At 37.8% G+C, this 26,539-nt stretch overlaps 1 protein-coding gene across 2 annotated transcripts in view; it reads right to left on the reverse strand.

The window, feature by feature from the left end:
- OSBPL11 (oxysterol binding protein like 11) overlaps window positions 1-26,539 on the reverse strand; it is a 100,387-nt gene that overhangs the window by 34,393 nt on the left and 39,455 nt on the right. For both annotated transcript variants that reach the window (XM_046003452.1, XM_046003451.1), the window contains 5 exons: window positions 18,212-18,387; window positions 16,967-17,046; window positions 15,235-15,411; window positions 11,946-12,147; window positions 7,003-7,148 (listed from right to left, as the gene is read on the reverse strand). In XM_046003452.1, the coding sequence (XP_045859408.1) occupies window positions 7,003-7,148; window positions 11,946-12,147; window positions 15,235-15,411; window positions 16,967-17,046; window positions 18,212-18,387 (781 nt within the window). The remainder of the gene's footprint in view (window positions 1-7,002; window positions 7,149-11,945; window positions 12,148-15,234; window positions 15,412-16,966; window positions 17,047-18,211; window positions 18,388-26,539) is intronic.

Genomic DNA, 26,539 nt, shown 5'->3' on the forward strand with positions numbered 1-26,539 from the left:
TGTTGCTAAATAAAGGACAGATTTCACAGCCACATTAAATAAAAGAAGAAGAAAAGTATAAACAGCAGACTTGAAGACATTTATACTGGGCCTAAGTGAATCTGGATATGAGCAAAAAATCTTTCTAAAAATATAACTTCCATCAGTTGGCCATGAAAAAGATTTCCTTCAATGAGTCCATTATCATTTATACTGAACATACTGTGGTTTTGCCATAAAAATAATAAATAAAATACATATATTTTGTAAACATGGGATTTTTCAAAAAGAGTGAAGTGTCTCATCTGAATCTCAGGCTTTGAGGACTGGCCACCTGTTTGGGGACACCATGAACACCTTTATTTAAGTTGAAGATGCTTTGGGAATAAAGTATTCCCCCCCCCAAAAGATTTTACTTATTTATTTCAGAGAGAGAGAGAGAGAGCGAGCGAGCGAGCAGGAGTCAGGGAGGAGGGACAAACAGACTCTCACTAAGCAGGGAGCCCGATGCGGTGCTCAATCCCAGGATCCTGGGATCATGACCCAAGCCGAAGGCAGACACTTAACCAATTAAGCCACCAAGGTGCCCCAATGTTTGCCCTTTTTAAAAGCTTAAACTAGGGACACCTGGGTGGCTCAGTTGGTTAAGCAGCTGCCTGTGGCTCAGGTCATGATCTCAGGGTCCTTGGATCGAGCCCCGAATCATGCCAGGGAGCCTGCTTCTCCCTCTGCCTCCCACTCTCCCTACTTGGGTTCATTCTCCCTGACAAATAAATAAATAAAATCTTAAAAAAATATAAAGCTAAAATTATACAAGTAAAATTTGTAAAAGTGACTGTACATGTCAAGTCTAACTACTATAATCTATATTTTGATATTCACTCATTCCTGGAGATGTCTGGAAGAAACCGCAGGGTTGAAGAGAATTCTAGGTGCAGGTATGGAAACCCTACGCTTGCTTATGCCATCTTAATGCCACAAAAAGGTTCTCTGCACAGCTCTTTAATTAATCAATAAAACAACTTCTTGAAAAAGTGGAAGTGTTTAACCGTCATTTCAATAGCGTCTTAGTTCCAGATAATTGGTTAAGAGAAATTTCTTGTTTCTACTTAAATAATTTTAAGTAACAGTTTCAAATTCCAAGATTCTGTAGGATCTTATATTCACCTCTCATGTGTATGTGTGGGGGGGTCGTGTCCCACCTGTCAGTGGTACCTCTTTTTAACCTTTATGCAAGAGAGCATTAGTACAGTAGACTTAGGATTTTTAAAAGGAAATGATTTTGATAATGTCTCTGACTTTGATTTTCTCTTCACACAATTAAATTCTATCAAATAAGAAGCCCATCTGTTCTCTGCAGCTAGGCAAAAACCATTCCTAATCAGGCATAAAAATCAAGAATGTAATGTTCTCAAATATTAAAAATATTAAAAACAAAATATGAAGCACATTAAAAGTAATGCATTCCTGCTCATTCTTTTGTCTTTTTCTCCTTTTCTCCCTTCCGTTTTACCAAGGAAACTACTATGCTCAAATTCTCATAATTTAATTAATGGTCTAGCTCATTTCCTCATGTTAAGACCATACAGACAACTACTGTTGATATATTTCAGAATTACTTCTGTTTTTACAACCTGAAGGAGAAACCCCAAAGGCTTTCTAAATCCCCCTTTTCAAAGGCTAGGAAGTCTGTCAAGAAGTACTTCCTGTTGCCTACTCTAAATCAGCTGTATAATATAGTCTAATAAAGTTTAAGTGTACTTGTGACTGTTTATTCACTATACAATGGGGAAAAGTTGATCATCCTCCTCTCTACATATGGATACCAAATATAATAATTACTCATTTGAGAAATGTTGAGAAAAACCCTATTAGGTCTTGATTAAATAATGTTCTCTAACCTTCTGAAGAGATACTATTACATATGGAGTCAGAACTTGGGACATAGATTAGTAATGCAAATATAACCTTAACATTACTACTTAATACAAAGTTTACTTTGCACTTTGGAACTTCCTCTAATGAAAATAATATTAAAGAAATAAAACATAGGGGGAGCCTGGGTGGCTCAGTTGTTTGGGCAGCTGCCTTCGACTCAGGTCATGGTTCCAGGGTCCTGGGATCGAGCTCCGCTTCAGGTTCCCTGCTTAGCAGAGAGCCTGCTTCCCTCTCTCCTTCTGCCTGCCGCTCTGCATATTGTGCTCTCTATCTCTCTGTCAGACAAATAAATAAAATCTTAAAAAAAAAAAAATAAAGAAAACATAATCTGGTAGAAAAAATATTTAAGAGTACAGTTCTTTTTTTTTAATAAAAAGTCTTATTGTTTATTGGAATAGAAAAAAGAGGAATTCTATTATTTAATTACTGATTCTAAATCTTGGTGTAAACAGAAGAACTTGGAAGCTCCCCCCCCTTTTTTTTTTTAAGATTTATTTATTTGACAGAGAGAGATCACGAGTAAGCAGAGAGGCAGGCAGAGAGAGAGGAGGAAGCAGGCTCCCGCTGAGCAGAGAGCCCGATGTGGGGCTCGATCCCAGGACCCTGAGATCATGACCTGAGCTGAACGCAGAGGCTTAACCCACTGAGCCACCCAGGTGCCCCCAGCTCTCCCCTTTCTTATCGAAATGTCTCTTCTTAGAGGTCATCATCCCTTTCCTAAAGAAAAGCTTAAGGTAGGGCGCCTGGGTGGCTCAGTGGGTTAAAGCCTCTGCCTTCGGCTCAGGTCATGATCTCAGGGTCCTGGGATCGAGTCCCGCATCGGGCTCTCTGCTCAGCAGGGAGTCTGCTTCCCTCTCTCTCTCTCTGCCTGCCTCTCTGTCTACTTGTGATCTCTCTCTGTCAAATAAATAAATAAAATCTTTAAAAAAAAAAAAAAAGAAAAGAAAAGCTTAAGGTAAAAGCATTACCAAAATTCAAATGAACATGCATAAATGTTTAATAGCCCTACAAACCCAGAATGGTTAGCAGACAGTGGCAAGAGCTGTTGAGTTGCTGGGAATTTATAATATATGGACACTGCATGGCAAAGCAAAACCCCAGTATTCTACCAAATTCATACTAACCTCATCTTTGTCCTTCTGATTTCTGACTTGGGCACAAAAGAACTGTGGGCTTCATTCTAGACTTACTAGGATTTACTTTTTCCATCACCTGGCAACAAAATCTCCCCTACTAGGTATCTGTCTCCAGCGTGCATTAACACGCATATTTCAAGAAGGCATGTGTGGTATTTTTAGAAAATCCAGGTCTATTCTGATATGCCTGAGTAGAGTATAGTGTTTTTGTAATTAAAAATAGTACCTGTGCATTTATTTCTTTCTACTTACACTCAGTGATATATCTGGTCTACTCACTATTTCAAGATTTGGAGGGCACCTGGGTGGCTCATTCAGTTAAGTGTCTGTCTTTGGCTCAGATCATGATCCCAGGAGTTCCGGGATCAAGTCCCGCATGGGGCTCCCCACTGTGCCGGAAATCTGCATCTCCCTCTGACACCCCCTACCTCATACTTTCCCTCTCAAATAAATAAGTAAATAATTTGGAAATATAACAATGTTCTTCTCCTTCCCATCTCTGTGTCCCACCTTTAACTTACATCTCTCTAACCCCCAACATCCTTTGTATTCTCATTAAGAGTGAAGATGTTCGAGTGTATAACTTACATTTTGTAACTTTCACTTGCAAATTGCACGTCTTATCCTGATCGCTCTCCAAAACTCCTGTTTCATTATTTCTAATTGCTTTTTTTTTTAAGATTTTATTTATATATTCGACAGAGAGAGAGATCACAAGTAGGCAGAGAGGCAGGCAGAGAGAAGAGGGAAGCAGGCTCCCCAGTGAGCAGAGAGCCCGATGCGGGGCTCGATCCCAGGACCCCGAGACCACGACCTGAGCCAAAGGCAAACCCCAACCCACTGAGCCATGTTTACAATCACATATCCTCCTCTCAACATAAAATTTAGCATGTTCGGGGGCTCCTGGCTGGCTCAGTTGGCATAGCATCTGACTCTTAATCTTGGGGTTGTGAGTTTGAGCTCCACACTGGGTAGAAAGATTACTTAAAAATACAATCTTTAAAAAGTAAACATGTTGGGGCACCCGGGTGGCTCAGTCTTAAGCGACTGCCTTCAGCTAAGGTCATGATCCCAGGTTCCTGGGACAATCCCCGCATCGGGCTCCCTGCTTGGCGGGAGGCCTGCTTTCCCTCTCCCTCTCCCCCTGCTTGTGTTCCTGGTGTCGCTGTCTCTCTCTCTGTCAAATAAATAAATAAAATCTTTTAAAAGAAGTCAACATGTTCATAAACCATATCAAATCTTTTCTCTCAAAAGGCTCTTTGCTCCTAATCTTCCTAACTTTTTGACTGGCACCACAATTCTACCTAGTCATTTAGGTTCACAAACTTGGGAATTATCTTTCATCCAACTCTACAACCAATCACAAGTCCAACTGATTTTCATTTGAAATGCATATTACCTTTCATCTGTCTTCATTTCTACCTCCATAGCCTTCTATCGACACTTCAATTCTAGGTCATATCATATACCAATCTTCTTAAACATACCCCATGCTCATGATTTTATCATCTATTACGTAACATTAAATTCTTCCGTATGATTTTATGTTCCTTGGAGGCACAGTTTGTTGTATTTTATGAGTAGTGGCTCCAGGGATTATCACTCCCCAGAGAATGCAGCATGAATGGTCATCTGGATTTGTAAAATCCAATCACCTATGATAATTTTCCATAATCCAGGTGCTCTGCTATATTCACTTTATGTTCATAACAATCTTATAAGCCATTATTATCCCTGCTTTACAGATGAGAAAATTGAAACTAAGTGGTTAATTATCGGTCCACATGTTAGTAAACGACAGGACCCGGGTTTAAAACATCAGGCAAGTTTTCACAATAAGCCTTCATATCCCTGCTCCTACTATTTCTCCATCGACATTATCCTACTACTCCTCTTCTCTTCAAATCCTGTCTTCTTTCAAAGCCTGATTCCAATTCCACTTTCTCTCCAAAGCATTCCTCTTCTACTCTACTCAATATATTTTTCTTTCTTACCTTCTTTCTTTCTCTGAATGCCATACCCCAATAGCCTAAACCATGTCAATTAAGATGAAAACAAAACAAAACAAAACAAAACAAAACTACTTTATGTTATCCTCTCATTGTCTCCATGTATATGTAATTGTGACTCCAGGCAGATTAGTAAATCTCTCTAGTGAAAGAACTACGTCTTAAATTTTTTGTGTCTCCTCTAATTCCTAACATTGGACTCCTCATACACTGGACACCTTAATAAATACTGTTTGACTCTAGAAATGAGCTGGTCAAAAAGTTAGAGGAAAAAAAAAAGTATTTCATATTTTTTTTTCTTCTCTCCTATCCATACTGCTGCCATTGTCTGCCTCATTAAGCCAAGGTTTTGGCCGGTTTTGGAAGTCTCTGTGTCATGTACTTCTTCTTTTCCTTCCTTCTTTCTTTCTTTTCTTTTTTTTTTTTAAGATTTATTTATTTACTTGGGGGGCGGAGAGGGAGAGAGAAAATCTCAAGTAGACTCCCGGCTAAGCACAAAGCCCAGCAGGGGACTTGATCTCATGATCCTGAGATCATGACCTGAGATGAAATCAAGAGTCAGATGTTCAACCAACTAAGTCATGCAGGTGCCTCCACGTACTTTTAAGAAGTAATTTGCTAATGGGACACCTGGGTGGCTTAGTAGGTTAAGTGTCTGCCTTCGGCTCAGGTCATGATCCCAGGGTCCTGGGATCAAGCCCTGGATTGGGCTTCCTGCTCAGTGGGGAGTCTGACAGTCCCTCTCTCTCTGCCCCTCCCCCTGCTTATGTGTGTGTTCTCTCTCAAATAAATAAAATCTTTTTTTTTTTTTAAGATTTTTATTTATTTATTTGACAGACAGATCACAAGTAGGCAGAGAGGCAGGCAGAGAGAGAGAGAGGAGGAAGCAGGCTGTCCGCAGAGCAGAGAGCCCGATGCGGGGCTCGATCCCAGAACCCTGGGATCATGACCTGAGCTGAAGGCAGAGGCTTTAACCCACTGAGCCACCCAGGCGCCCCTCAAATAAATAAAATCTTAATAATAAAAAAAAGAAGTAATCTGCTAATATATAAATAACCATAAGCTGTGCATTATTACTCTTCACTCAGTAATTCTACTTGGGACTACAACCTAAAGAAATAATACAAATTAAGAGGAGAAAAAAGAAAAACAGTAAACAAGATGACATAGTGTTATTTATAGTAACAGAAAATAACAAAGAGCCTAGATATTTAATAGCTTACTTCAACATTTAAAGTTTTAATTATATGGGCCAGACATAACGCTTATAAGAAGTATCAAGTAAAAAGAGCTTAAAATAAAACTATCTATGTAATTATGGCTATCATTAAAAAATAACACAAAAGGCAAAAGATCAATATGATTTTTACAGTGGTGGAACTATGACTAGAATAAGACATTCTTTAGCTTCTGAGAAATGTGGAATAAATAATACTACAAAAATATTATAAAACCCTGAGCCCATGCTAATTGGGGTAACACTAAAAAAAAAAACTGGTTTGGGAAAGAGCTTAAAACAAAAAAGACTTAACAGTCAATTTTTAAACTTGTAAATTTAATAGTAAGCATCTAATAATGTTAAGATTTAAGAAGAAATATAAGAGAGAAATACTGTGCAAATAATCTTATATTAGATAAGTTAACTCTCTAGAAAAATAAAAATATGTGAATTGCAACTTTTAAATAGTTTTATCAAGCAAAAGTGAGCCCAAACTAAAAAAGGCACATAACTTAACCTGCAAAACACAACATGTACAAGTATTATACAACAGATCTCTTCTAAAACAAGTACTGTTTAAATTAGAAAAACAATGTCTAGAGTCTCAAGAATGTCATGCTGGTGTTAGGATGACTAGCATGCCCTGACAACGAAAAGAGAACTGAACCTTTTTAGTGAGTCCTAGTTTTTACATCAAAACCGTATTTTCACATTACCTTACCCTTGCTAATGGTCCAGATTCTTCAACACACTGCTCTTCGGGGACTGCCACTGGTTTACTTTGCTCAGTTGCAAAAGGTTGGTCAGCTCCATTTTTATAGTGGTTTGATAAAGGTATCTTTGGTTCTAACCACTCGATTGTCGTTCCTGATGAAGTAAGAGAAAACTTTCGCTGAAACTTGCTCATAATCTGGAAAGTTCAGCAGATGTGGATTTTATTAAACAATTTTGTTTTGAGCCCACAAGACTAAAAGCAATTCAACCTGCTAAGAGACTCTGCAAAGCAGCCACTTGTATCTCATTAGCATGAGCACCATGATTGGGTATTTTATAACACAGCAACTTGCAACTTGAAATCAGATACCATTAAAAAAAAAAAAAAAATCAACCCTGAATGGCACTGAATGTCTTCTGGGAAATCTGTAAATCATAATGTATTCCTGCCCTGAATAGCTGATTTACTACCCTTTCTGTAAAAAACACTGTCCCTTTCCCTAATGATCAAAAAATATGCAAATAGGGGGTGTCTGGGTGGCTCAGTGGGTTAAGCCTCTGCCTTCGGCTCAGGTCATGATCTCAGGGTCCTGGGATCGAGTTCCACACTGGGCTCTCTGCTCGGAAGCAGGGAGCCTGCTTCCTCCTCTCTCTCTGCCTACTTGTGATCATTCTCTGTCAAATAAATAAAAATTTAAAAAAATACATGCAGTTAGGCTTTAGGGAGTCAGAATTACAGAAGGAGCCTGGGATTTTGAAACAGTAAAATCTTCTTCATTTTGGGACTGAACCTTATTCTCAGTAGCAATTTTCTAACCATTCAAGATGGTTACTTTGATCTAACGTAAGTATTGCAAATACAAGTCCCTTCCTCTTGTTTTTTAATCCAATAAAGAAGGTCCATATACTTTTAAACTGAAAGGCTTTTCTACTGAATAAATAATAGCTGACCTAGTGAAAGAAGTGGTCACATTTAGAGACCTGTCATCTTCTCAGTTAATGACTCAAATGTCTCTTATTACCCTCAACTAGTTTAACAAAGTGGATTCTATGCCTAATCAATAATGGAAAATGTTCCATTTGATTTCAGAGGCTGATCTAGGTTTCACAGAAGCTTGATTATTACAGTGCTACAATAAGGGATGCTCAGACTACTACAGCAAAAATTAAAAAGAGTAGGAAATTTACTCCGTCTATACTGAAATGCCAGACTTCAGTGCAGGAGTAAATTACTAAGCACCTACCAGGCTACCAGAGCCTCCTGCCTTGCCACTCAGGCCAGTCTCTCAGGGAATGCCCTGGGCCAGTTCAAGAGGCCAGTTTCAAAATTCCAAAGAAATGAAAATGTTTTGCTCCTACCTTAAAATGTTTACTCTTATAAGATCTGTTTGTTTTTTTTTAAAGATTTATTTATTTGACAGATAGAGATTACAAGTAGGCAGAGAGGCAGGCAGAGAGAGAGGAGGAAGCAGGCTCCCAGCTAAGCAGAGAGCCCGATGCGGGGCTCGATCCCAGCACCTCGGGATCATGACCCGAGCTGAAGGCAGAGGCTTTAACCCGCTGAGCCACCCAGGCGCCCCTTATAAGATCTGTTTTGAGAGACTGCTCAATTGACTGGAAACCACAACACTCTTTATCAAACCAATCATCTGGTCTCTCAGGACCCCTCTAATCAATGATATTTGGATGACATACATTAAGACCTCATGGGACCGAACACTAATTTAAACTTAGATTTCATTTCTTATGTCATCTCAAAATTCCAGTGAAAAGGTAATTCAGTTTTTCTTTTCACAGTTATATTTTTACTCTCAAGTGACTGACGAATAAATTTCTACAGATCTAATTTGGAAAATGACCATTAATGTATGAAACTCCAATACTGGTTAATCAATTCCACCAAATATCCATGCTCCAAAACATAGTAACGAGGGAGAACAACTTTTACTTTAAACACTTCTATAAAGTTTAAGTCTGTTTCATTTTTTAACTAAAAATTGCAAATTTATATTGTACATGCTTCACTAATCATGGAGCAATCATTTAAAAATATAATTGTGTATTAAGTTACACAAATGAAATTTCTAAGAATTAAAACAATTATATACGTCTAATTAATCAAGTATTAAGCATCAAGTATCTAGCACTGTGCTAGCTGATGTGCTTTATAAAAATTAAGTAGCATCAACTGAAAACAAACTATCATTTTCCTGACAACATTATTATTATGAACACTAGAATTAAACCAAATTTCACAGCTCAATGTAACTTATCCAATGTTCAACATAGGAGAAGGGTTAAGTAAACCAAAGAACTATCCCTTCAAAGGAATATAATGCAGCCAACAAAAACTGTATTTATCAAAAGCAGGACACAAATTGGAAAATACTTTTCTTTTTTTTGGAAAATATTCTTGATATTACGTTAAAAAGTACAAAATAGGGTGCCTGGGTGGATTACAGCCTCTGCCTTCGGCTCAGGTCATGATCTCAGGGTCCTGGGATCGAGTCCTGCATCGGCTCTCTACTCAGCGGGGAGCCTGCTTCCTCCTCTCTCTCTCTCTGCCTGCCTCTGCCTACTTGTGATCTCTATCAGTCAAAAAAATAAATAAAATCTTTAAAAAAAAGTATAAGATAAAAATATATATTTTCTAGTAACTATGGGGTAAAACAAACAAAAACTAAGACGGAAAGAAAATCTGGTGGGGTATGTGTTAATATTAGCAGTGGCAATTTCTGGTTGATAGGACAGTGCACGATTTCTTTCTTCTTTCAATTGTATAACAGTTCCTAAATTTTTATGAGTGTGTGTTGCTTTAGTTAAATTTTAAGTAGGCTCCATACCCAGGTGGAGCCCAGCATGGGCCTTGAACTAACAACCCTGAGATTAAGACAGGAGCTGATGTGCAAAAACAATGAATACTGTTACGTTGAAAAAATAAATAAAATGGAAAAAAAAAAAAAAAAGAAAAAAAAAAAGACAGGAGCTGAGATCAAGAGTCAGACACTTAACCAGCTCAGCCACCCAGGCAGCCCAGGTGTATGTTTTTTTTTTTTTTTAAAGATTTTATTTATTTATTTGACAGACAGAGATTACAAGTAGGCAGAGAGGCAGGCAGAGAGAGAGGGGGAAGCAGGCTCCCTGCAGAGCAGAGAGCCCAATAAGGGCCTCAATCCCAGGACCCTGAGATCATGACCTGGAGCGGAAGGCAGAGGCCCAACCCACGGAGCCACCCAGGCGCCCCCAGGTGTATGTTTTTATGCTAGTCCATCTCTTCTGAACACCCTCTCCTCTCTCTCCACCCCTAAGCTTTTTGCAGCTTTTCGAGGACTTTCCCAGACCTTTTTCAGAAGTATTGGTTCATTCATATATTCTCTCAAAGTATTTTGTTCCCATTGTAAACACCACTTTCCATATTACAGTTAAGTATTTACATGTGCATTCCAAAGTAGACTATGAGTTCCTTACGGGAAACATACATAGCTTACTAGCCTATACCTACAATTGACATTAAGCATAGTTTATTAGCATGAAATATTGATTTAGGTAGGCATACATGAAGATAGAAGCCATATTTTATCAACTTAGATCTGACTGTGGTAGGGGTGCCTGGGTGGCTCAGTCCACTAAGGGTCCAACTCTTGCTTTTGGCTCAGATTAGGATCTCAGGGGCGTGAGATCAAGCCCCACGAGTATGCTTGGGATTCTTTCCACCTCCCTCACTGCTTGCACAAGTGCACACACTCTCTAAATAAAATCAATCAATAAAATCTTAAAAAAAAAAAAAGCTCTATGATAAACTTTTTCTTGGGCAGAGGGTCAGTGAGTTAACTGGGTAAGTGAACAATGAATTGTTGTGAACTATTAAAACAATGGGGATGGGGACGCCTGGGTGGCTCAGTTTGTTAAGCGGTTGCTTTAGGCTCAGGTCGTGATCCCAGAGTCCTGGGATTGAGTCCTATATCTGGCTCCTGGCTCAGGAGAGAGCTTGCTTCTCCGTCCCACTCTGCCTGCTGCTCTCCATGCTTGTACTCCCCCTCTCTGTTAAATGAATAAATAAAACCTTAAAAAAATTCTTAAAAAACAAAAAACAATGGGGATGGGAGAATCAAGGAGATGTTAATATTAAAGGGTACAAACTTGCAAGTAGAAGATGAACAAATTCTGGAAATCTAATGCACACTATTGTGATACAGTCAACAATACTGTAATATATACTCTAAAGTTGCTAAGAGACTAGATCCTAATATTCTTGCTACAAAAAAGTGATAATTATGTGATAAGACTGAGGCGTTAGCTTTAGTAATCATGTTGCAACATGTATATGTAAGAAATCAACAGACTGTACACCTTCAACTTACACAATATTGTGTCAATTCTATCTCAGTAAAGAAAAACACGAGCTTATTCATCTCATTAAAAAGAAAAACTCATATTTTGTCCTCACATGCAGTAACTTTATTTTCTCCAGTAGATTATTTTCAACGAATTTAAGTGCTCTCAAATATTAACTGTATACCTTATTTTTCAAACTGAAAAGTGACTAACAGACTTAAATCTCTGGCTCAATATGGATATAAAGAACAGTTGACTAAACCAAAAGTTAAGAAATGGTCCCAGTATTTTTATTAAGGTTGACTGGATGAATAACAATGCAACCGATTTTAGCAAAAATGAACTAGATGTAGATTTTGAGTTCAGTTTTCGACATGTAGAACTGAGGTCTCCAAAGGGATATTCGATTATATTAAACATTAGGCCAAAAACCAGTTTAGATTTGGAAAAAGGCAAAATAAGACTTTAACATTAATGTGATAATTAAAAATCAAGAGGCTCATTGTTTTTCTTTTTCTTTTTATTAAGATTTTTTAGGAGTTAGAATTACAACAAACACAATCTTTCCATGTTTTGACCCTTAATGTTAAGTCTTACTTTTTATCTATAACTTACCTGAAGACAGTGAGCCCTTCTGATGTGATGCATGCTGCAACTGGAGAATATGAAAGCAGTCGTTTAAGCAGTTCATAGTTGCCATGGAAGTAGCTTTGAGCATTAAGAGATCCTGGTCCAAGGAACTAAGATGGCCAGAAGCAGGAAGGCATTCAATTCGCCTAATTAAGTCTCTCTGTTGTCCTTCAGCATGAGACATCATCTAAGGAAAAAACAGTTTCATGTGTCCTATTCATGATGTCTGTGTATCATGTATACATACAGTTTCCATTTTAATTACCATATTCAGCTTCTGAGCCATTTTTAGGATATATTAGGCTTAGAAATCGATTTTACATTTGGCTATTCTCAATGAGCACATTTAATAGTACTTATCAATTGTGCAAAGGATGGTAATCTTTGGCAGCTGTATTTTTTCTTCAGAAGCAACAAAGCTCAAAAGCCTTGACAAACCTTTTATTAACACTCTACATTTGTACAAGTCATTAAAAACATTCTGGATCGTCTTCAATAGCAGCATTAAATATTTCATTACAAAGTAAAATTAGTTCCCAATCTGGGTTCTTAACCTCTTTCTTCTCAGCACCTCTGGTCAGGCTCAGTTTGAACCTACATTGAGAACACAATGGTTTTCCTGCTTTCTTTTCTCTAATCTAACTTTCTGGTCCCATTAGCCTGATCATGAAGCAAGTACTGGATATAAACTTTCAGGTTAAAAAGAGTTTAATACACTCTGCTTTGATCAAGAGCTCTGTCCACTTTTCCTAAGGGAGCAATAGAATAACAATGCTTGATAAGCAATCCAGTATTTTAAAATGAAAACTGAATTTATTATGCTTAATTATTCAATTGTGAGCAGATGGTTCTCAGATTACCTATCTTTTAGACACTAGTGTAATTCGCACAGAACCTCTATAATGGAGACTCTTTCAGCTTTCAGAGGCACTGTACCAGATGAATTTTAACACAGTTCATCAGTGGGCTAGTGAAAGAGAGACGCAAATATCCTACCAAACAAATCAAGTGTGTAGTACGTGAAACAATCCCTGAAAACATGTCATAGCAATGGATTAAACATTCACTTTATCAGAAAAAAAAAAAAAAAAAAAGGTTTCTAAATGAAAAGTGTGGATATAAAGATATCTATATGTATACATGTATGCATGCATATATGTGGTGTGCTTTGTATATGTAAAGTATTTTGGATATAAATGTTAGGACTAACTTCCAATAATCCAAATTTATGAATAGTACAACCACTCTTGCCAACAGCTGGGCAATATTTACTAGAGTTAAATATACAAAGTTAAATAATTTATAATCTATGATTGAACAATTACACCTTTAGTCTACGGCCATACCACCCTGAACACGCCCAATCTCGTCTGATCTCGGAAGCTAAGCAGGGTCGGGCCTGGTTAGTACTTGGATGGGAGAACAATTACACCTTTAGATATGTAACCAACAGATATGTGTTCAACTGCACCTGCCAACCTTTAGAGAGGAGACAGGGCTAGAGGATAAATTAATCACCAAAAAGCAATGATTCAGTCAATCATGCCTACCTAATGAAGCCTCCATAAAAACCCCAAAAGAAGAGGTTCAGAGCTTCTGGTTGGTGAACACTTGGGAGTACCAGGAGGGTAGTATAACCTGAAAGGGCATGGAAGCTCCATGCCTTCCCCCTACCACCCCATCTGGCCTTATGCAACTCTTACATCTCTCTGTTCCTGAGTTCTTGATAGCAGGTTGGTTAGAGGCACAGGTAACATCAACTTGCAACTTGTGTCTAAAATGGGTACAGTCTTGTGGGATTTGACGTGATCTCAGGCAGACAGTGTTGAAACTGAATTAAACTGCAGGACATGCAGCTGGTGTCCACAGAGAAATAGAGAATTGCTTGGCGGTGGGAAAACCCCAACAGTTAGTGACCAGATTACAAAACTGTAGAGTGTGATAGCAGAGCAGAGGAGAAATATAGGAGTGTTTGTCCTTTACAGAATGACTGTCAGCAACTATAGATTATCAGACTTGGAGGTATGTGGTAAACATCCCAAAAATTAAAAAAAAACAAGCCTGTCACTTCAAAAAAAGCCGAGGCATTTACTGCCAATTATAAAATCTGAGCTTTAAAATGAAAAGAACTTTGGAAAACCTTTATCTGTTACCATAAGGTTGATAACTTCCCAATACTGAAAGCCTTTTCTAATGAGATTGGTGAGGTCGTTAATGAATGGGAATTTTCAAGGTTGCATGATAAAACAGATCAACATCTGCAAGACAGGCCTAACTCTGGGAGATGATATTTTCCAAATGACTAATACATGGTGTTACAAAATCATGCATAGGTTAAAGATAAGTTTCAAGTGCAAGAGAGATAATAGATTTCATGTAACAGAACATGAAAAGTTCATGGATATATACCAGATTCCACACTACATCTAACATTTACAAAACTATTACTGTTAAGTTTTCATGCAGCACCAAAGAAGAATAACCACAATTATCTTAAAAGGCAATTAAAATATTCCTCTACTTTCTAATCACATACCTGTGTGGGGCTATTCACTACATAGGTATCTATTAGCTCTACCAAATTTAACTCGGGAATATTTAGAACCTAACAACTACAACCTTTATTAACTAGCATTATTTAGTACTCAGTTTGAAAAGAAACAGGGAAATGGTGAGATAAGGAAACATCGAGGATTTAACTATTCTATTTTTTTTTTTAAAGATTTTACTTATTTGACAGAGATTGAGAGAGAGCACAAGCAGGCAGAGCAGAAGGCAGAGGGAGAGGGAGAAGCAGGCCCCTCGCTGAGCAGGGAGCCGGATGTGGGGCTCGATCCCAGGATCCTGGGATCATGACCCGAGCCGAAGGCAGCCGCTTAACCCACTGAGCCATCCAGGTGCCCCTAACTATTCTACTTTTGTGTATGTTTGAAATTGTCTATATAAGTGTTTTTTTTTTTTTAATTACTTGTTTGGCCACATAGTCTTCCCAACAGGCTTAAAAAAACACTTTTACTCATAAATGTTACATCAAAAGAATCTGTACTTTTACTTGAGAAATGCAAGATACAGACTGAAAAATGAGAGTGTACCAAGGAACTTAGGACATAACATATAATCAGGGAATCTCTGTGACTTGAAATTGTCTCAGCATAGTAAACAGAAAACATTTCAGGGCCCCAGAAGACACAAACAGGATTTCTAATTTTTTTGTGATGAAACCAAGCAAGTTAGATCATTTTGGCATTTTAATTTGACTTCAATTCATACTTACTTCTCTGACTTCCACAAGATGGTCTGGAGGTAAGTTAGCTCTTTTGTTCACTGATTGTAGTTTGGAATGTCCAACATTAAAAAAAGAAATGGCATTTTGACTTGGTCTCCTCTGGGATATAGGAGAATTACCACTAGATGCAAGTGAAAAGCTTCTTGATTTCAGAGGAGGATTATTCTGTCAGACAAAAAAAAAATAATTTGTTTTCCGAAATTCTGGCTAACGCTTACCTATTATATATACACTTTAGGCCTACACATGAACAGTTTAAAAAAATAAATTAACTTCAGAATTGACTACAAGAACATTTCTGAAAAATGCTAAAATTTAAAACACTCAAAGTTTAAACATTTGACACATCCAACAATAAAGTAGTAATTTATTTAGAAAACTGATTATAGGTTTGTGCTGTTGAGAATATTTTTTCATATTTTACAAATACTAGAAAAGTCTAATTTCAGATTTTTAAATACCATGACTTAAGCAAAAAAAAATTCAATAAAATACATTTTCTAATCTAACGTGCAAGTATCTTTGGAACAAACTAGTACTTTCTGATCACTGCCAATGACTACAATCTTGCAGTAGGAGTAAAGCTTTTGTGATGAACTTCCTGAAGACTGGGCAGCAGGCCTAAATCACAAACAACTTTTTAAAATTTACTTATGGGGAAAAAACACAAGGGGAAAAAAACACCTTTTTTAAAAGTCAAGCTATCACCTAGGTACACCTAGGTACAGAATCCTTCAACTATGCTGCCCAGGTATTAGTTTATAGGTATCTCTAACCTCAGATTTCAAGTATTGAGACCATCCTCTCCACCTTAAAAAATAAAAAACATTCCAAAGAAAATATGCAAATGATCACTAAGCATATGAAAGATCCTCAACATTATTAGTCATTAGGGAAATGAAATCAAAACCACATATACCAGGATGTCTATTACAATTTTTAAAAAAGGGGCATCAGCAGGTACTGGTGAGGATGTGGAAAAACTGAAACCCTCATACACTGCTGGTAGGAATGTGAAATGGTTCGGTTACTCTGGAAGACAGTTTGGCAGCTCCCAAAAAAGTTAAACAAAGAACCTCGAGATGACTCAGTAATTCCACTCCTAAATCTCCACCTCAGTGAAATCATGTGTTCACCCAAAAACCTAGACATAAATGTTATTCACAATAGCCACAAAATGGAAACAACCCAAATGTCCATCAACTGATGAATGGATAAACAACATGTGGTGTATCCATACAACAGAATATCATCTAACCAAAAAAAGGAATAAAATGATACATAAAATGACACAAGTGAACAAAGTATTATGTGTCAATAAAAGACTAAAGAACAAGTAAAACTGGGTATCTAATAAAATTTGCTTCTAATTCTGAAAAAAAACTATGTGAAATGTAAAAAGCCAGACACAAAAAACCATTCTATGATTCTTTATATAAGAGACCCAGAATGGACAAACTCATAGAAATAGAAAATGGATTGGTGTTTGCCAGGGGCTTGGAAAGGGAAGTATGTGAGTGACTGCTCACAGATACGGGTGTTTTGGAGGGTGATGAAAATGTTCTGGAACTCGAGAGTTGTGACTGTTGCACAATCTTCTGAATATATTAATACCAATGGAATTGACACTTTACAGTATATGAACAGTCTTGCAATTTAATAATATTAAAAAAATTATTTTCCCTTTTTATGCTTTAATATCAGAAATGAATCCACATACCTTTCCAATAGCTTCAGTGTGATGCTGTGTACATATCTGAAGTCTGCTAACCCAATGCTGTCGCTCTTTAGCATCTGTGGCTAATAAAAAGAATCTAAAAGTTATTCACTTTTATATTTATTTTTGAAATACAATGAACTGTCTACAGCATGAGAACAGGTAACTAAAAACCAGGGATTGGCCCTACTCTCCCTAGAGCAAATGTCCCCTACTAGAGCGAGAGAGGAAAAAGGCCAAGCGCCAACTCTGTTAAGTAACACAGTAGCTGAATATGGATACTTCAGAAGAAGGATATATTATATGCAGCTAGACAGGAAGATAAGACTTGACATGTCTTAAGTTTCTCATAAAAAAATATGCTCGTACTTAAAGAAATAACCTTTATTAAGCATTTAATGTGTACTCAGTATTTTCAGATCTCTTGTAGCATGCTCAGTTAGGATTACCATTATATTTTATATACATTAAATAAAAAAACACAAATTAAATTTACCTAAGCAAAAGTTAGACTTTTAAAATAAATGTGAACATTTTAATAAATCCCAGCTATGTGTATTAGTTACTAGAAACTTCAAAGGGGGCATGCAAACCAAATCAAAAAAGGGGGTAAAATACAAATCCGTGGCAGACATAAAAAATACCATTTAAACAAGCTATGTTTGGGGATAGGAGAAGAATCAATGAAACAAGATGGGATTGGGAGGGAGACAAACCATAAATGACTCTTAATCTCACAAAACAAACTGGGGGTTGCTGGGGGGAGGTGGGATTGGGAGAGGGGGAGCGGGCTATGGACATTGGGGAGGGGAGGCGAACCATAAGAGACTATGGACTCTGAAAAACAACCTGAGGGTTTTGAAGGGTCAGGGGTGGGAGGTTGGGGGAACAGGTGATGGGGAGGGCACGTTTTGCATGGAGCACTGGGTGTTGTGCAAAAAGAATGAATACTGTTACGCTGAAAAAAAAAAAAGCTATGTTTTTAGATTTTTCAGTAATCAGGGTTTATCTACACAAATATTTTACAGGGGTCAATTGTAAACAGTTGTTCTCTGTACTACTTGAGAAAAGTTATTTATTAAAACATATTTCATAAATTCATAAGCAATTCTAAGATTTTGATTATCACATGTACATCACTGATGATAGTAGTTTCTATTTCCAAAACTCACATGAAAGCAGGGCAGTACATCAACTTCTCAAGGAAAGAAGAAAATCACACTATTAATTCTCATATCTTGATCGTACCTCTGAGTTTATACTGTTCCCCACTGGCAGCATTTACAGTGAAGGTGTGAGAGTCCTCGTCACTAGGTGATATTACAGCTCCTGCAAGTTGCAAAGTACCTCTGGGTTTCTGATTTCTAGACTGTTCATTCACAAAGTACTCCAATAACCCAGCTTCATTGTTTAAAACAAAAAACCTGTAATGATTCAAAAAAGAAAGTCATAATTTTTAAACATTCCCCCTCGTCAAACTAAAGCAAACTAAATATCAATCACCATACTTTAGAGTTTTTTGCTATTAAAAAAATAAAATTCACAGGGTGCCTGGGTGGCTCAGTCTGTTAAGTGTCTGACTCTTGATTTTGGCTCGGGTCATGATCTCACGGTGGTGACATCTTCTCTCCCTTTTCTTCCACCACTACCCTCTCCCTCTCAAATAAATAAATAAATTTCAAAAGCTGTTCAAGAAGAACTTGGACCCTGATATGAGGAATTTGAGAGGCCAAGTGGGGGGCTAAAGTGTAGGGAAGGAACAAATGAAACAAGATGGAATCGGGAGGGAGACAAACCATAAGAGACTCTTAATCTTACAAAACAAACTGAGGGTTGCAGGGGGCAGGGGGTTGCGGGGGGAGTCGGGGATAGGGAGAGGGTAGTTGGGTTATGGACACTGGGAAGGGTACATGCTGTGGTGAGTGCTGTGGAGTGTGTAAGTCTGACGATTCACAGACCTGTACTCCTGTACCCCTGGGGCTAATAATACATTATATGTTAATTTAAAAAAAAAGAAGAACTTGGAAACATGAGGCTGAATTTCCTAGGAGTTGAAAAACTAAATGAATTTAATAAATGACATAAAACCTTCAGCTGAAGGAGAGGCACTTAATAGGGACATTAAGTTAGAGGCATAATGCAAAATTAGAGGCATAATGCAAAAAGGAAACAAAGATAGAATATCCTCTCAGAGGAAGATTTCTCTCCAGAATTCATTAACAGGGAAGGTAAATTGCCCAAAGACAAATGGTACTGAGAGTTTTTATTTAAAATTCACTGGAAACAAATCAAAACATGAACTCTGAGGATAGCTAAATGCTGGGTAAGAAATAAATCTGATTTAAGATTTAGTCAGTGAAATATACAATGAGAATAATGTCAAGGTAGAAAGCTTTGGTGAATGTATCACTAAATAGGTCACAACTAAAGATTACTTCTGTTTAAAAATGTAAAAGCTGCAACTGGAGATAGAGAAACATAAGGAACTTGAAACTAAATGACGAAATACTGATATACTTTGGAAAAGAATTTGATGTTATGATTTGGTTCCAGATTAATTACTTTATTCAGATTCCAATTTAAGTAATTCAATAGTTCTTTTTTTAAAAAAGTCTAAAAAGTTTTGACTTAAAAAAAATTAATGTTTGAGTTCGGTGCAATTTGGCATTCTATGTTACTGAGTTCTACAACACTAGACCATAAGATAAGAGTTCAGGGTCCTAGAAGATTCTGTCTTTTTTTTTTAAACAGATTTTGTTTTGGGTTTTTTTTTTTTTTAAGATTTTATTTATTTATTTGATTGACAGAGATCACAAGTAGGCAGAGAGGCAGGCAGACAGAGAGGAGAAAGCAGGCTCCCTGCTAAGCAGAGAGCCCAACGTGGGGCTCGATCCCAGGATCCTGGGATCATGACCTGAGCATGAGGCTTTAACCCACTGAGCCACCCAGGTGCTCCTAGAAGATACTGTCTTAAGCAACAGCCAACCGTATCATATCAAACTGGGAGAAAATGAAATCAGCCTTTTCTTCAAGGAAAAAAAAAAACCCAAGAAAGCAAAATTTGAAAGTGGTTGCCTGAAAAGGGAGATGCAAAAGCAAAGAACTATTGTTTTTCCTGTTCATCTTTAAGCATCTTCTGACTTTTAAATTATGTTCATATATTTTAATTTTCAAAATTAGCATTTTTCAGAGCTTTTAAACTTTTATTTCATTAATTACTAGAAGAGTTATACACTTTTTCATGTGTTTAATGACCACCCATCATTCTATTTTGCGAACTGCTCATCACATTTTGCCCATTAATAGGGTTATCTTTATTTTCCAAAATATTTGAAGAGATTATTTGAATTAACACAAGATGTGACTGACACCGTCTTCAGTTTCTAAAACATAAACATAAAACAAAATGCACATACAAATCTGCTATGGTCTGACTGTGTGACCTGCAAATTCATTATGTTGAAATCCTAACCCCTAAGGTAACAGTATTAAGAGACAGGGCCTTTGGGAGGTGAGGTGATTAGGTCATGAGGGCAAACCCTCAGGAATGAGATTAGTGCCTTTATAAGAGAGACCCAAGAGCTCTTCCTTGACCCTTCTGCTATGTTCTCACACAACAAGAAGTCTATGATAGGAAGAGGACCCTTACCTAACAATGCTGGCCCCATGCTCTTGAACTTCCAACCTCCAGAACTGTGAGAAATGTTTATTAACCACCCAGTCTGTAGTATTTTGTTATAGCAGCCCTAATGGATTAAGAAATGCATCTACTACAAAAAATTTGTCATTTATTTGAAAGAAAAACAAAGGGTGGGTTAGTAAGAAAGCAATCTTGTCAAGATACTAAAAACAGCACTGAGTTGTACACTTTAAGTGGGCAAACTGTATGGACTGTGAATTATATTTCAATAAAGCTGTTAAGAAAAAGAACGAACAAACAAAAACGGAAGGAAGGAAGGAAAAATCTCTTTGCGCTGTTCTAAATGTGAGTATAATTCATTTTCTAACAGACAAAGAAAAATGACTGGTCTCTTCAAAGTAGTCAAAGAAAATTTAGACAAACACTACATTTAGAAATCTCAAGTTTGGTGTGAACACATATTTCTTATCCCAAAAGCATCTCCACAAATTTACAATACAGGAGGCACTCACTTAAATATACAGAAATGTGGTGAGGACAGACTGGTGAAGTCACAGAAATAACCAATAACTGAAGAACATGGTGTCTACAGTTAATAACACTGTATCGCACATTTGAAAATGGCTGAGAGTAGACCTTGAAAGTTCTCATCACAAGAAAAAAATTTTGAAATTACATATGATGACAGATGTTAGCTAGACTTATTGTGGTGATCACTTCATAATCTGTTGTACATTGTACACCTAAAGTTAATATAATGTTACATGTCAATTATACCTCACTTAAAAAAAATGAGCCAATAACTGATCATCTTTTTTTTTTTTTTAAGATTACTTATTTATTTATTTGACAGAGAGAAAGTGAGAGAGGGAATACAAACAAGGGGAGTGGGAGAGGGAGAAGCAGGCTTCCCACTGGGCAGGGAGCCTGATGTGAGGATCGATCCCAGGACTCTAGGATCATGACCTGAAGGCAGATGCTTAACGACTGAGTCACCCAAGTACCCCGATCATCTTTTTAATACCAAAATGAAACCATGGGTCCAATGCAATAAGAGAGCACTTTGGGCTATCTTTCATTATTCACAGATTAATCCAAATATTCTTCCTTTATCTGTGGAGGGAAATTTTACAAGACGTGTAGTTTGGAGATAGAAAGACAATCCACATAGTGAAGAAACTTAACAAAGCCATTTTGTTCAGAAGGGTAGTAGACTCTTGATGGAAACATTCTGAGCAAGTTGGCCTAGCCAATAAACGAAGAAAATGTAGAAATGCAGGTTAAATGGAACAGGGAAACAAGATTCATCATGAACCTTCTTCATATGCAGAAAATTCACCTAAGTTGTTAAAAGAAAATGCTATTAAAATTGGCAAATCAGGGGCACCTGGGTGGCTCAGTGGGTTAAAGCCCCTGCCTTCGGCTCAGGTCATGATCCCAGGGTCCGGGGATCGAGCCCCACATTGGGCTCTCTGCTCCGCGGGGAACCTGCTTCCTCCTCTCTCTCTGCCTGCCTCTCTGCCTAGTTGTGATTTCTCTCTGTCAAATAAATAAAATATTTAAAAAAAATTGGCAAATCATTGTTTATTTTATGCAATTTCAAAATAACACAGACTGGGGCGCCTGGGTGGCTCAGTGGGTTAAGCCTTTGCCTTCAGCTCAGGTCATGATCTCAGGGTCCTGGGATTGAGCCCCGCATCGCAGCATCGCAGCAGCCATCGGGCTCTCTGCTCAGCAGAGAGCCTGCTTGCCCCTCTTTCTGCCTGCTGCTCTGCCTACTTGTGATCTGTCAAATAAATAAAATCTTTTTTTAAAAAAATAAAAAAGACTGTCAATTTGAGGAAATTACTAATCTTTGAAATAACCTATAATTTAAAGTGCAATATCATCAAAATGCAACTTTAATCTAAAAATATTTTGACTTAGAAATCTATCTTAAAATGACAAAAATGAACTTGAGAAGATTTTGGGGAAGAATTTAATGCTCTGTGTCTATAGACTTCTATGCCAGATGGGAAGTAATCTCACCCTCAGGAATTATAAGTTAAAGTGGCAGGAAGTGGGTTCAGGAGAGGGTTTTGCTCTTCTGTACTTTCCTAGCCTACCACATTCCAGAGCAAGTAGTTATTGATAGAGTATGCCCACAGTGGATTTCTCCAAGCTGCTACAAGTTGACCTTAGTCAAAACAGAAAAGAATTGGAAGGAAAGGGTTGTTTTTTTTTTTTAAAGATTTTGTTTATTTATTTGACAGCGAGAGAGAGATCACAAGTAGGTAGAGAGAGAGAGAGAGGGAAGCAGGCTCCCTGCTGAGCAGAGATCCCGATATGGGACTCGATCCCAGGACTCTGAGATCATGACCTGAGCCGAAGGCAGCGGCTTAACCCACTGAGCCACCCAGGCGCCCCAGGAAAGGGTTTTGAACGTCATAGGTGCAGTGCTTCTGTTAAGCTACACCAGCAGTACATGGACAAGAGTGGCTAGGCATGCCAAAGAAACTGAGCAACTAAGCCTAAGGACATTAAACATGGTCTTAACCTATCTGTTCACCTTTGATCAGTGTACATGTTTCATGCTGAGGACTCAGTATCTCTGCTGTACCACAGGACCTCCAGCCCAGCTGACATAAAGTAAAAATGGGAAATGGGAAGGGTTTTTTTTAGGTGAGGCTACAGTTGGGCTCCTGGGTGGCTTAGTCAGTTAAGTGTGCGACTCTTGGTTTTAGCTCAGGTCATATTCTCAGGGTTGTGGGATCCAGTCCCAACCTGGGCTCTGCACTCCCTAAAGTTGGCTTGAGATCCTCTCCCTTTCCCTCTACCCCTTCCCCAACTCACACATGTGTGCTCTCTTTCTCAAATAAATAAAATCTTTAACAAAATAATAAGAAAGTGGGCTTACAGCAAACTGACAAGGTGAGACCTCTCTCTGATGGGGTAAGTCTAAAAAATTCTGTGCTCTCTCAGTAGCAAACAGGGATGAGTTTACAAGCACTTTCTAGTGCTGCTGAAAACTGGTCTCTTACATATTACAACCTATCCTAGAATGTTTGTTTGGATCTGCTAACTCCAGACAACCAATGGCCAATGTATCTTTTTGGTGGGCTCCCTCATGCAATAATAAACACCTGCCACTTCTTCCCATGGTCTCAAGTTGCTGCTCTCCTGAAATGCCATCTTGAAATTATACTAAATTTGTATGTTTGCGTATTTTTTTTAAGACTTTATTTATTATTTGAGAGAGAGAGTGAGAGAGAGAACATGAAAGGGGAGAGGGTCAGAGGGAGAAGCAGACATCCCACTGAGCAGGTAGCCCAATGCGGGACTCGATGCCCAAGATTCCAGCATCAGGACCTGAGCCACAGGCAGTCGCTTAACCAACTGAGCCACCCAGGTACCCATGTTTGTATATTTTTGGAGCTTTCTTACTCTGTTCCCCTTTTGACAGTTTCTCAGTATTATTCAATATGATATAAATAACAGTTGTTGAATATTGGGGGGAAAGCTAACCTATCTTTCAAGAAAGAGAACAAAAAATAGTGTCAAAATCAAAGTGAAATTACAATTTAAAAAATTAGTATTCTGAGGGTACCTGGCTTGCTCAGTTGTTAAGGATCTGCCTTCGGCTCAGGTCATGACCCCAGGGTCCTAGGATTGAGCCCCACATTGGGCTCCCTGCTCAGTGGGGAGCCTGCTCCCCTCTCTACTCATCCAGCTTGTATTCTCTCTCTAGCTGTCTCTGTGTCAAATAAATGAATAAAATCTTTTTTTTCCATTTTTAAAAAAATAACTTTCTGGGGTCTCCTAGGTGATTCAGTCAGTTAAGTGTCCGACTCTTGGTTTCAGCTCAGGTCATGATCTCAGGGTCATGAGATCAAGCCGTATGATGGGCTCTGTGCTCAGTGGGGAGTCTGTTTGAGATTCTTTCTCCCTCTCCCTCTGCCCTTCCCCCTGCTCACTGTTTCTTTAAAATAAATAAAATATTTTTAAAATATTCTGTATGATGTTTGAATATATAAGCCTTCAAAAAATTTCAAAAACCTTAAGTGAAAAATACAACATGAAAAGACTCCCTTAACTTGGCTTTTTTTTTTTTTTTAAATATAAAAGATGGGATCCCTGGAGAACTGCCCTTTTAACTTCAATAGGGATGATTCCCTTCTAAATCTTCATATTCCCTTCTAAGTCTTCATGCCATATGATCTCTAACTTCCCACATATCATTCTTATTTGGATTACCTAATGTCACTTCCAACTAAACACAGCCCAAACTGCCCTCTCTGTTAAACAATCACCTTTTCATCAGTGCTTCTCCTATTCTTTTAAAGTCTAAAAATCATTCTTTTATAAATTATGTCTCATTTTCAAGTTATTTAGGGTTGGAAAGCAAATTCAGCTCCCATTATTTTATTGTGGCCAAAAGCAGAAGCATCCAAATGACATGTGAACTAGAAGCAGCATGATAATAATGTAAAACCAGAGACTTCGGAGTCAAAACTGTTTAGGTTCAAGTTCCAGTATTAGCATTTTAAAAAAATTTAAAACCAACAGTGAGATACCACTTCACACCTATTAGGAAGGTTATTACTAAAAAAAAAAAGTAACAGAAAATAACAACTGTTGGAAAGGATATGGAAAAAATCAGAACCCTTGTGAACTGCTGATAAGAATGTAAAATTATGTAGCCACTATGGAAAATGATATGGAATTCCCGCAAAAATTAAACACAGAATTACCATATGATCCAGTAATTCCTCTTCTGGGTATATACACAAAAGACATGAAAGCTGAGACTTGAACAAATATTTGTACCGCAATATTCACAGCAGAATTATTAGCAGCTAAAAGGTGGAAGCAACTCAAGCACCACTGACAGATGAACAGATAAAGAAAATGTGGTACACACATGCAATAGAATACCAAAATCTTAAACAAACAAACAAAAAAGGGTATTAGTCAGCCTGAAAAAGAAAGGAAACTCTGACACACGCTACAACATGGATGAACCTTAAAGATAGGATGCTCAGTAAAATAAGCCAAACACAAAAGAACAAATACTGTATAATCTCACTTACAGGAGGTACCAAGAGTAGGCAAAGCATAGATACAGAAAGCAGAATACTGGCTGCCAAGGGCTTTGGAGAAGGAGAAATGGGAGTTATTATTTAATGGAAAAGTTTCACTTGACAAGATGTGAAAAGTACCGTGGAGAGAGAGTGTTGATGGCTGCACAGCAATGTATGCATTTAATGTCACTAAACTGAACACTTATACATGGTTAAAATGGTAAATTTGTGTATATTTTGCCACAATAAAAGAAAATGAAAGTTTAACCCCCCTGCTCCACAACTACCAATTCTACCCTGGCTTTGCTCCTTACTGCCTGCTTGTGTGACCTTGGACTGGTTCAAGATCCCAGAGAAGTTTGAGAATCCTGCACAAAATAGGCCCCTAAACACAAATTTGTTTGCTGACTCCAAACCATCCTAGAAGCTTAATCACTACAAGTATTTTTAAAAGCCCAAGGCAGGTGAACAAGTACCTATAAACCTAATATATTAGTAACTTTTGTCTATTGTCGACACTTTGATAAAATGTTGGGGAAACTGGACAGTTACACACAAAAGAATGAAACCAGATCATGGGGTGCCTGGGTGGCTCAGTGGGTTAAAGCCTCTGCTTTCGGCTCGGGTCATGATCCTAGGGTTCTGGGATCGAGCCCCACATAGGGCTCTCTGCTCCGCGGAGAGCCCGCTTCCTCCTCTCTCTCTGCCTGCCTCTCTGCCTACTTGTGATCTCTGTCTGTCAAATAAATAAATAAAATCTTCAAAAAAAAAAAAAACTAGATCACGTTCTTCACCATATACAAAAAAAAAACCCTCAAAATGGATTAAATGCTTAACTCTAAGACCCATAACCATAAAACTCCTAGAAAAAAACAT

Source organism: Meles meles, chromosome 4 (assembly GCF_922984935.1).
Source record: "Meles meles chromosome 4, mMelMel3.1 paternal haplotype, whole genome shotgun sequence".
Classification (NCBI taxonomy): domain Eukaryota; kingdom Metazoa; phylum Chordata; class Mammalia; order Carnivora; family Mustelidae; genus Meles; species Meles meles.